General features: G+C 35.4%; 1 protein-coding gene across 1 annotated transcript in view; it reads left to right on the top strand.

The window, feature by feature from the left end:
• LOC138305606 (ankyrin repeat domain-containing protein 50-like) overlaps positions 1 to 12,789 on the top strand; it is a 477,373-nt gene that overhangs the window by 458,859 nt on the left and 5,725 nt on the right. The window contains exons 9-11 of the mRNA XM_069245907.1: positions 915 to 998; positions 3,638 to 3,721; positions 4,262 to 4,349. Coding sequence (XP_069102008.1) covers positions 915 to 998; positions 3,638 to 3,721; positions 4,262 to 4,349 — 256 coding nt within the window. The remainder of the gene's footprint in view (positions 1 to 914; positions 999 to 3,637; positions 3,722 to 4,261; positions 4,350 to 12,789) is intronic.

The following is a 12,789-nucleotide window of genomic DNA, read 5'->3' as shown; positions in this document are numbered from 1 at the left end:
TTTCAAATTAACAATAATCACAAATCCACAAGGAAATTGAATGTCCCCCGATGATTTGTAAAGTTCCAGGCAATATGAATAAATCCACACAAAGTGTTGTAATAATCCACAGATAAAGTCACAATAGCTCTCCCAATAGAATCTTATATGGCGCTGTACAATTCTTGATATGTCTTATTACAGGTCTCATTACAGTTCTGATTAGCCTTGGGCAGCTGGAGTATATATATAGCTTAACCCTAATTCAAGAATATTGGAGAACCTTCTACTTCTAGAAATATCTAACTAAAAGCAGTAAACAAATAAACACACATAACTTTCTGTAAATAGATCATTCTAGATCTCTACTTAAAATCAACATGTTTACAAACATATTTGTTTATACATGATTATATTCTAGAAAGTTCTATAACCTAGACTAATGATATGACCTTTATAGGATGTATTGATAAAAAAAGCTATAGGAGTTATCTCCCTTATCTCATAACTACATGTATTTAGTGTCATACATAACAGTATAAAGTATTCTTCTTATTTTTAAATTGTCTGACTTGACCCTTCACCACTGTAGGTCATAAAGGACTCGTACAGATGTAAGAGTCTACTAAAGTTACATAGGGATACGAATAAAATATTAATCAATACCATTTTGATGTTTTCTTTTTTGGTTAGCTATAAGAGCTGAAAAAAACTGATTTCATCATATTTATCGCATATTGACGACTCTTCAAGCATGTTTGTTTACATCAGAATGTACGTATGGTTTTCAACGATATCCGTGGCAGAAAAACTGTTATGTTGTATTTTTTTTTTTCGTTTTACTTCATAAAACTGGGAATTTTATATTGCAGCCCTAGCTAGTGTAACCTTTACATTGCCGTTGTAATCGTTGTTTTGCAATTCCCGTTTTCTAGGGTTACCCCCTGAAAGCAGCAGTAAACAGCCATAACATCGAAATACTGAGGCTACTTCTTGACAATGGGGCCGACGTCCAATTGGTAAGTTAGTAAAACTAAAGCAGTTACTGAGTTTATTTTCTACTTGATTGGTTCGTCTAAGAAATGATGCCAAGATATCATTCAAAGTTATATGGTTTTCCGAGACTCTTTAATTATTACGTTTTATACTTAACATCGCGATGAATAGTCAAATAACTGGTATCCGACTAGTAAGTAGTTATTTGTCAACATTGTTATAACCCTGAATAACAGAAATGAGAAACCAGCAGCTAAATTCAAAACACAATTTAATTATATATACAATATTATACAGACATGATTTACAATATCTAAAGTATTTGGTGGTGGTACAAGAGTAATACGATAATTTAAAATGTTACTTATCTGTATGTGAATGTCCTGATATAATCCGTAACCTTCCAGGTTTCTAATTAACAATGTCCACAAGGAACACGAGGAAAATCAATGTCCACAGATATTTTGTAAAGTTCCAGGCAATATGAATAAATCTACACAATGAGTTGTAACACTCCATAGAGAAAGTCACAACAGCTCTCCCAATAGAATATAATATGGCGCTGTACAATTTTTGATATGTCTAATTACAGGTCTCATTACAGTTCTGATAAGCCTTGGTGAGCTGCAGTACATATAGCTAAACCCTAATTCAAGAATGTTGGAGAATACTCTACTTCTAGAAATATCTAACTGAAACAGTAAACAAATAAACACACAGAACTTTCTAGAAATAGACCATTCAAGATCCCTACTTATAATCAACATGTTTACAAACATGTATATTTCCCACATGATAATATTCTAGAAATATCTAACTACAAACAGTAAACAAATAAACACTAGGAACTTTTTGGAAATAGCTCATTCTAGATCCCTACTTATAATCAACATGTTTACAAACATGTATGTTTATACATGATATTATTATAGAAAGTTCTATAACATTAATCAATGATATGACCTAGGATGTATTGATAATATAGCTATAGGAGTTATCTCCCTTATCTAACAACTGCATGTATTTAGTGTGATATATAACAACATGACCATTTATATTATAAGACTCTTTCATATGTGGGTATGAAAGATAGGGTTATTTGAGGCTTGTCGAGGGTTTTACAACATTTTGATGACCCTCGGGTACAATATCCCTATCCTTCATATCCACACATTAAAGAGTACTTTTCTATGGTTCCTCTACGTTTTGTGTGGAATTTCACTTCTTTGACTCCCCGCCATTTTTAAATAAATCCAAAAGAGCTACTGCAAATCAGTTCTAAATACATGGAAATTGCGTGGTATTTTCAACGCAAATATGTTGTTTGTTTCTGTTCAAGTTAACCAAGCCTAGTTTCTGAAAAAAAATGTTAAAATTGTACCGATAAAATAGTAATTCTGTTGAGGCTGTGCCGTCAGGAGGCTGTATTGCATGGGTAGCTATATGCAATACAGCCTCAGGCGACATGAATATATTGCCCGCGACCAGCCAGTATTACACGTGTAGGTATGAGAGAATAGAGGTATATCATCTTAGAGAGTAGTTGTATGGAGCTACTACAATATTGTAAAAAAGGATATGATGTGATTATGGGCATTTTTTCTCCGAAAAAGATCCATTATAAAAAAGGTCAGTCAAATGAGGAGTGTCGATTTGGATCATATGGTGGCCATAACCGATAAGCATTATATTTTATTTACAGATACCCGGAGGTTAGGGCATCATGCGATGGCATATGGTTAAGGTCAGGTCGGATTCCTTGCGAGTGAGGGGGGAGGTGTTAAACAGGCGGGTCAATTTTCTGTTTAGTCCAGATAAGAAAAAACTGGATCAAATATTACTATTATTCAGCGATGGATATTTTTTTTGCCTTTGATAAGCCATATCATTATGACCTAACATATATGAATCTGTAAACAAAAATAATACTTATCGGTCATGACCACTAGAGGGCCCAGATTGACACTCTTCATTTTAAGACTTGAGGCCAATGTCATCCTTAATACGTTATCACGAACTAAGAACATACGTTTGTAGTAAAAACAAATATTTAATTATTACCCCCAATTTTGTCACAATTTATATATAGAAACCATTGGATGAAGTTTCTAGTGGTATATATAATCACCAAGAAGGCCAGTTAATAAATGAAATTTGTTGATAGATGATATTACAAGTTCAAGGGGAGTAACTCATACATGACAATCATGTATTTGATTAAGAACACGAAATTCGGCATTCCGGGAAATTCGTAATCCAGACAGTTTAGGCTGTAAACGAAGGTGTCATGATTATCGAGGGTCCACTGTATATTTATGCCAAAAGACGAGGCGATTCCATCAATGTATTCCCTTTGAAATAGTATCTGTTACATTAATTACCAAGGGCGGTATTTCCGGATTACCCCGTATATTTCTGAAAGATATGAGAGTCTAAATACATGTATACTAAATTCCTGTGTAAAATCAGATTTGGGATTTAGTATATATATGTCACCCATTTTGCAAAACGATTATAAGCCAGTATTCTATAAATCTGAGAACAATGCTATCTGGGAACGTTTATGTAACGTCATATATTTTCTTCTTACATAACGAATACTTTAAATAGTATTTATACTATTTATTTATATCATTTCACTGTCAATTGATTTGCCTTACAGTCCAAAGCATTGCGATTCGCTGCAGACGAGAGGCAGGGAGATATGGTATCGCTTCTCCTAGTACGAGGAGCAGACCCCAAACAGGTAGATAAAAAACAATTATTATTCTTGATGATTATGATTTATTATTTTATGCAAAATGTAAAAAAAAAATCAATGAATTGGTATGCCATGTTTGGTAACAATGATATCAAACTATCATTTGAAATCATATTTAAAATCGTTTATCACTTTATGTTTAACAGAATTGGAAGAGAACCCAAATGTATAATTCAATTTTATGGCACAATGGTCATGGTAGGAAAATGAAGAAAAGCTTCCAACACGGAAGTATATATTGATATATGCTCAATTTTTGTTATCAGTATGTTTGAATCGATTTCATATTAACAATATTTCATAATCTTTAATGAGATGTTCATTTCCTATTTTTAAATAACTATCTGATACCTATTAAGGTTATATAACTTCCATAAGCCTTATTCCAATAAACTGAATATGAATATATATAAAATTTAATTCATTAAGTGTAAATGAGCCCGATATCATATTCCACTATTTCGCAGTTAATTAATTTTGCGCATCTAATACAAACCTTTCTGAAACTTGCATATACATTCGCAGCTGGACTCGGATTATGATGATGATGATGATTATTATTATTATGATGATGATGATGATGCTGTAAAGGAACTCATCGCAAATAAACAAGGTGAGTTTGGAATAAAACTACCTGACATTGATATAACTCAAAATAATGTACAGATATGTTAGCTAGAATTGATGTCGCATCAATAGCAAAGGGCATTCGAAGCCGTCAGAATTTTTTTGTCATTATTTCAGAATGGAGAGATTTATTTTTTATTCAACAATTCGATTTGCATAACGTCTTTTTTTACACAAAAGATATGACGTCATATTCGTACACAAAGTGGAGTGAAGTATGTCGCTGTTATGTTTACCGTATAAGCTTATATTTTCATTGCGAAAAAAATGCAATAAATGTGTTAATATTTAGTACAGTGGTGTAGTAAGGGGTCTTATTTTTCGTTGCAGGAAAAAGCTCGTTATAACTGATTTTATTGATATTGATGTGTATTTTAATCAGGTGTTTTCATATGACATATTTTTGTGTGGCTAAAGGATAGGAACAATGATAACCAAAAATGTCCCTTAATCGTTATTTCTTACCATCGATGACGCTCTTTATCTGGTCGTTGAGTGAAGGTCATTGTGAGGTGCCATTCAGGAATTAGGAAAACCTCAATATAATAATTTGTCAATGAGTATAAATCAAAAGTCAAGCCATTAAAGTAGAATACATCTACCACCACAGATAGGGGAGGTTGGAGCCAAAGGATATTGTGATAGTCATAAGTATTCAAGCCACGTATCCGCCATTATTGTAAACATTACGTTACCAATTGTGCATACGTGTCCATTGGTTGATTTGATTGGCTTTAAGCCGACAAAAATCTTCGTTTACTTTTTGTCATGAAGGTACTACGACCCAACACGATGACATGTGCCTTGCAGATATAATTGACATTTTTCTTCAGAATTTGAACAAAGATTCACATTAGTCCATTTGGTCCCAGACTATATCAATAATAATATTACTTTATCGGCCATGGGCTTAGTTGGGTCCCACACTTGCACAACCCCACCCTCCCCAAAAAAAAAAAAAAAAAAATAAATGATCCCGAACCAATATTTTATTTTGTTCACCCTTATGACCTTCCAGGTTATGACGTCATCTATGAATGCTGCACATCTCGGAATTTCAACTAAAAAATTGAAAAATAGTCATAATCATTGACATTTGTTCAACTTGAAGCATCATAATACATACCAGGTAAATAGGAGTAAACAGACAGAATTTAATCTTATAACATGGGTTAATGGGAGAGTATCAGACTGTTGATTGCATATATTAACCTTATGGTTATGGGAGTAAACAGACGTGAGTGACAGTATATTACCAGGTAATGGTATTAACAGACCGTGAGATCATATATAGCAAGGTAATGGGAGTAACAGACTTTGAGATCATATATAACATGGTAATGGGAGTTTCAGACGTGAGATACATATATAAACATGGTTAATGGGGTTGTAACAGACCGTGGAGATACATATTTAACATGGTAATGGGAGTAATAGACGTGAGCATCATATATTACCTGGTAATGGGAGGAAGTATACAGACGTGAGATCTTATATAATCATGGGTAATGGGAAGTAATAGTCGTGAGATCATATTAATAACATGGAAATGGGGAGTCAGTAACAGAACGTGATGATCCATATTATACATGGTGGTAATGGGATTAGACAGATCGTGTGAGATTCATATATATCATGGTTAATGGGTGTGTTGAAGTAATAAGTCGTGTGATCATATATAACAATGATAATGGTGGTGACAGACGTGATATCATATTATAACTGGTTAATGGTCGTTAACAGACGTGATATCATTATATTACATTGTAATGGGGAGTAACAGACGTGATATTCGATTTTATAACCAGGGTCATTGTGTAAGTACGAGACGTGATATCTTATATAATATGGTAATTGTGGATGTCATGTCAAGTGGGATCTGTCGTAAGTTCTTCTTTTTTATCCAAGGTTTGGGTGCAGTGTGAGTTATGAAGTGATAGCATAAGAGTGATGTGTGTTATTTCGGGTTCTGGGTGTACTCTTGGTTATGATAATGGTGTTGATGTGTGGTTACTGAGGGTTTGGGGACTTTATGGCTGTTTATGAATAGGCAGGTGTGATGTGTTTTAAATGTGGGCTTTGGGGTCACTGGTTGCTTAGATGGTGGATATAGAAAGTAGTGAAGCTTTTAGAGTTAACTTGAGTCTATGGGAAATGCTTCACCTTGGAGTTTGTGTTAATCAGTCGTAGAGCATTCTTTTATTTTCATGGGTATGGGTGATGTAAACACTGTAACTGTAACATGGATGTACGAGTTCATAAATAAATGGATTAATGGGGGTTGTCCAGACCCAGTGAGATTCTTAAGATATACTAAGGGGTAATGGAACCAGAGCATATTTCAAATGCTTACCTAACGGTGTGGTTTTATGTTTAGTGTAAGGGTTGATTATTTTAAATTTCGTTTATTGGGGCGGAGAGTGGCTGGTATGGAGTCTTAACAGGACAGATGATAGCTTTATAGATCATGCTGGTAATTGGCGTGATTAGACCATGTATAGGATTAGAGCTACATTTAAGTTAAAGTAGTGAGTGATGTGTGTTATCTTGGGAGTTATGGGCTAATAGGGGTATGTCTATGGAGTGATGGATGTGTTTTCCAGGTGTTTGAGAAGTTTGGAATTAGGAGAGTATGGTGGGTTAGTTGTTTGTAATAAGTTAAGTAGTGGTTAATTGTGTAATTGTGTTTCTGGAGCTGGTATACAACAGCAAGGTGAATGTTCGTGTGTGATAGTATATAAACACAGGTAATGGGAGTAAAGTACAGACGTGAGATCATATATAACATGATAATGGGGGTGGACAGACGGTGAGATTCATATATTAACCAGGTAGTAGGTGAGTAGACAAACCGACGTGATGCATCATATATAAAACTGGTAATGGGAGTTCCCCTTATTCTGTCGTGAGATCATATATAACATGATAAGTGGGGGTGACAGACTGATATCATATATAACCAGGTAATGGGAGTAGGTAAACTGACGTGATATCATATATAACATGGTAATGGGAGTAACAGACGTGATATCATATATAACCAGGTAATGGTGCAGTAACAGACGTTTGATATCATATATAATCATGGTAATGGGATGTAACAGTGTGATACTCATATGAAAACCAGGTAATGGGAGCAACAGACGTGATAGCATATATAACATGGGTAATGAGAGTAACAGACATGATATCATATATAAAACATGGTAATGGGAGTAACAGACGTGATATCATATATAACCAGGTGTAATGGGAGTAACAGACGTTGATAGCATATATAACCAGGTAATGGGAGTAACAGACGTGAGATCATATATAACATGATAATGGGGTGACAGACGTGAGATCATATATAACCAGGTAATGGGAGAGTAGTAACAGACGTGAGATTCATATATAACATGATAATGGGGGGTGACAGACGTGATAGCATATAATAAACCCAGGTAATGGGTGAGTAACAGACGTGAGATCATATATAACATGATAATGGGGGTGACAGACGTAGATATCATATATAACCAGGTAATGGGAGTAACAGACGTGATTATCATATATAACCAGGTAATGGGAGTAACAGACGTGATATTATATATAACCTGGTAATGGGAGTAACAGACGTGAGATCATATATAACCAGGTAATGGGAGTAACAGACGTGAGATCATATATAACATGATAATGGGGGTGACAGACGTGAGATCATATATAACCAGGTAATGGGAGTAACAGAGGTGAGATCATATATAACCAGGTAATGGGAGTAACAGACGTGAAATCATATATAACATGGTAATGGGAAGTAACAGACGTGAGATCATATATTTAACCAGGTAATGGAGTTGGTAAACAGACGTGAAATCATATATAACATGGTAATGGGCAGTAACAGACGTGAGATCATATATAACCAGGTAATGGGAGTCAGACATGAGATCATATATAACCAGGAAATGGGAGTAACAGACGAGCATGTGATCATTCATATATACCAGTAATGGGAGTAAACAGACGTGAGATCATATATAACATGGTAATGGGAGTAACAGACGTGAGATCATATATTGCCAGGTAATGGGGGTAACAGACGTGAGATCATATATACACATGGTAATGGGATTAACAGACGTGAGATCATATATAGCCAGGTAATGGGAGTAACAGACGTGATATCAATATGGCATGGTAATGGGAGTACCGGGACGTGATATCATATATAACCAGGTAATGGGAGTAACAGACGTGATATCATATATAATACATGGTAATGGGGAGTAACAGACGTGAGATCATATATTAACATGGTTATGGGAGTAACATACGTGTGATATCATATATAACCAGGTAATGGGAGTAACAGACTTGAGATCATATATAACATGGTAATGTGAGTAACATACGTGAGATCATATATAGCCAGGTAATGGGAGTAACAGACTTGAAAATCATATATAACATGGTAATGGGAAAGTAACAGACGTGAGATCATATATAAACCAGGTAATGGGAGTAACAGACGTTGATATCATATATAACCAGGCAATGGGAGTAACAGACGTGAGATCATAATAACATGGTAATGGGAGTAACAGAAGTGAGATCATAATATAACATGCATGGTAATGGGGAGTAACAGACGTGACATCATATATAACCTGGTAATGGGAGTAACAGACGTGATTATCATATATAACATGGTAATGGGAGTAACAGACGTGATATTATATATAACCTGGTAATGGGAGTAACACACTTGAGATCATATTAAAACCAGGCAATGGGATTAACAGACGTGATATTATATATAACCTGGTAATGGAGTAATAGACGTGATTATTATATATAAACCTGGTAATGGGAGTAACACACGTGAGATCATATATAACCAGGCAATGGGAGTAACAGACGTGATATTATATATAACCAGGCAATGGGAGTAACAGACGTGATATTATATATAACCAGGGTAATGGGAGTAACAGACATGATATTATATATAACCTGGTAATGGGAGAGTAACAGACGTGATATCATATATAACCAGGCAATGGGAGTAACACACGTGAGATCATATATAACCAGGCAATGGGAGTAACAGACGTGATATTATATATAACCAGGTAATGGGATGATAACAGACGTGATATTAATATATAACCTGGTAATGGGAGTAACAGACGTTGATATCATATATAACCAGGCAATGGGAGTAACAGACGTGATATTATATATAACCTGGTAATGGGAGTAACAGACGTGATAGCATATATAACCAGGCAATGGGAGTACCAGACGTGAGATTATGTAAAACCAGGCAATGGGAAAGTAACAGACGTGATATTATATATAACCAGGTAATGGGAGTAACAGACGTGATATTATATATAACCTGGTAATGGGAGTAACAGACGTGATATTATATATAACCTGGTAATGGGAGTAACAGACGTGAGATCATATATAACATGGAAATGAGAGTAACACACGTGAGATCATATATAACCCGGTAATGGGAGTAACAGACGTGTGAGATCATATATAACCAGGTAATGGGAGTAACAGACGTGAGATCATATATAACCGGTAATGTGAGTAACAGACGTGAGAATCATATATAATCAGGTAATTGGAGTAACAACGTGAGATCATTTATAACCAAGGAATGGGAGTAACAGACGTGAGATCATATATAACATGGAAATGAGAGTAACACACGTGAGATCATATATAACCTGTTAATGGGAGTAACAGACGTGAGATCATATATAACCAGGTAATGGGAGTAACAGACGTGAGATCATATATAACCAGGTAGTGGGAGTAACAGATGTGATATCATATATAACATGGTAATGGGAGTAACAGACGTGATATCATATATAACATGGTAATGGGAGTAACAGACGTGAGATCATATATAACCAGGTAATGGGAGTAACAGACGTGATATCATATATAACCAGGTAATGGGAGTAACAGACGTGATATCATATATAACATGGTAATGGGAGTAACAGACGTGATATCATATATAACCAGGTAATGGGAGTAACAGACGTGATATCATATATAACATGGTAATGGGACTAACAGACGTGATATCATATATAACCAGGTAATGGGAGTAACAGACGTGATAGCATATATAACATGGTAATGAGAGTAACAGACATAATATCATATATAACATGTGGTAATGGGAGTAACAGACGTGAGATCATATATAGCCAGGTAATGGGAGTAACAGACGTGATATTATATATATACATGGCAATGGGAGTAACAGACGTGAGATCATATATAACATGGTAATGGGAGTAACAGACGTGAGATCATATATAGCCAGGTAATGGGAGTAACAGACGTGATATTATATATAACATGGCAATGGGAGTAACAGACGTGAGATCATATATAAACATGGAAATGAGAGTAACACACCACGTGAGATCATATATAACATGGTAATGGGAGTCAGACGTGATATCATATATAACATGGTATAGAGAGTAACAAACGTGAGATCATATATAACCAGGGAATTAGAGTAACAAACGTGGGATCATATATAACCAGGCAATGGGAGTAACAGACGTGAGATCATATAAAACCAGGCAATGGGATTAACAGACGTGATATTATATATAACCTGGTAATGGGAGTAATAGACGTGATATTATATATAACCTGGTAATGGGAGTAACACACGTGAGATCATATATAACCAGGCAATGGGAGTAACAGACGTGAGATCATATATAACATGGAAATGAGAGTAACACACGTGAGATCATATATAACCCGGTAATGGGAGTAACAGACGTGAGATCATATATAACCAGGTAATGGGAGTAACAGACGTGAGATCATATATAACCGGTAATGTGAGTAACAGACGTGAGATCATATATAATCAGGTAATTGGAGTAACAACGTGAGATCATTTATAACCAAGGAATGGGAGTAACAGACGTGAGATCATATATAACATGGAAATGAGAGTAACACACGTGAGATCATATATAAACCTGGTAATGGGAGTAACAGACGTGAGATCATATATAACCAGGTAATGGGAGTAACAGACGTGAGATCATATATAACCAGGTAATGGGAGTAACAGACGTGATATCATATATAACATGGTAATGGGAGTAACAGACGTGATATCATATATAACATGGTAATGGGAGTAACAGACGTGAGATCATATATAACCAGGTAATGGGAGTAACAGATGTGATATCATATATAACCAGGTAATGGTAGTAACAGACGTGATATCATATATAACATGGTAATGGGAGTAACAGACGTGATATCATATATAACCAGGTAATGGGAGTAACAGACGTGATATCATATATAACATGGTAATGGGAGTAACAGACGTGATATCATATATAACATGGTAATGGGAGTAACAGACGTGATATCATATATAACCAGGTAATGGGAGTAACAGACGTGATATCATATATAACCAGGTAATGGGAGTAACAGACGTGAGATCATATACAACATGATAATGGGGGTGACAGACGTGATATCATATATAACCAGGTAATGGGAGTAACAGACGTGATATCATATATAACCAGGTAATGGGAGTAACAGACGTGATAGCATATATAACCAGGTAATGGGAGTAACAGACGTGAGATCATATATAACATGATAATGGGGGTGACAGACGTGAGATCATATATAACCAGGTAATGGGAGTAACAGAGGTGAGATCATATATAACCAGGTAATGGGAGTAACAGACGTGAAATCATATATAACATGGTAATGGGAGTAACAGACGTGAGATCATATATAACCAGGTAATGGGAGTAACAGACGTGAGATCATATATAACCAGGTAATGGGAGTAACAGACGTGATATCATATATAACCAGGTAATGGGAGTAACAGACGTGAGATCATATATAACCAGGTAATGGGAGTAACAGACGTGAGATCATATATAACATGGTAATGAGGAGTAACAGACGTGACATCATATATAGCCAGGTAATGGGGGTAACAGACGTGAGATCATATATAACATGGTAATGGGAGTAACAGATGTGAGATCATATATAGCCAGGTAATGGGAGTAACAGACGTGATATCAGATATGGCATGGTAATGGGAGTACCAGACGTGAGATCATATATAACCAGGTAATGGGAGTAACAGACGTGAGATCATATATAACATGGTAATGGGAGTAACAGACGTGAGATCATATATAACCAGGTAATGGGAGTAACAGACGTGAGATCATATATAACATGGTAATGGGAGTAACAGACGTGAGATCATATATAACCAGGTAATGGGAGTAACAGACGTGATATCATATATAACATGGTAATGGGAGTAACAGACGTGATATCATATATAACCAGGTAATGGGAGTAACAGACGTGATATC

Source organism: Argopecten irradians, chromosome 13 (genome assembly GCF_041381155.1).
Source record: "Argopecten irradians isolate NY chromosome 13, Ai_NY, whole genome shotgun sequence".
Taxonomy (NCBI): domain Eukaryota; kingdom Metazoa; phylum Mollusca; class Bivalvia; order Pectinida; family Pectinidae; genus Argopecten; species Argopecten irradians.
The sequence above is the reverse complement of the archived record's forward strand: the minus strand, read 5'-3'. Positions and strand labels throughout refer to the sequence as shown.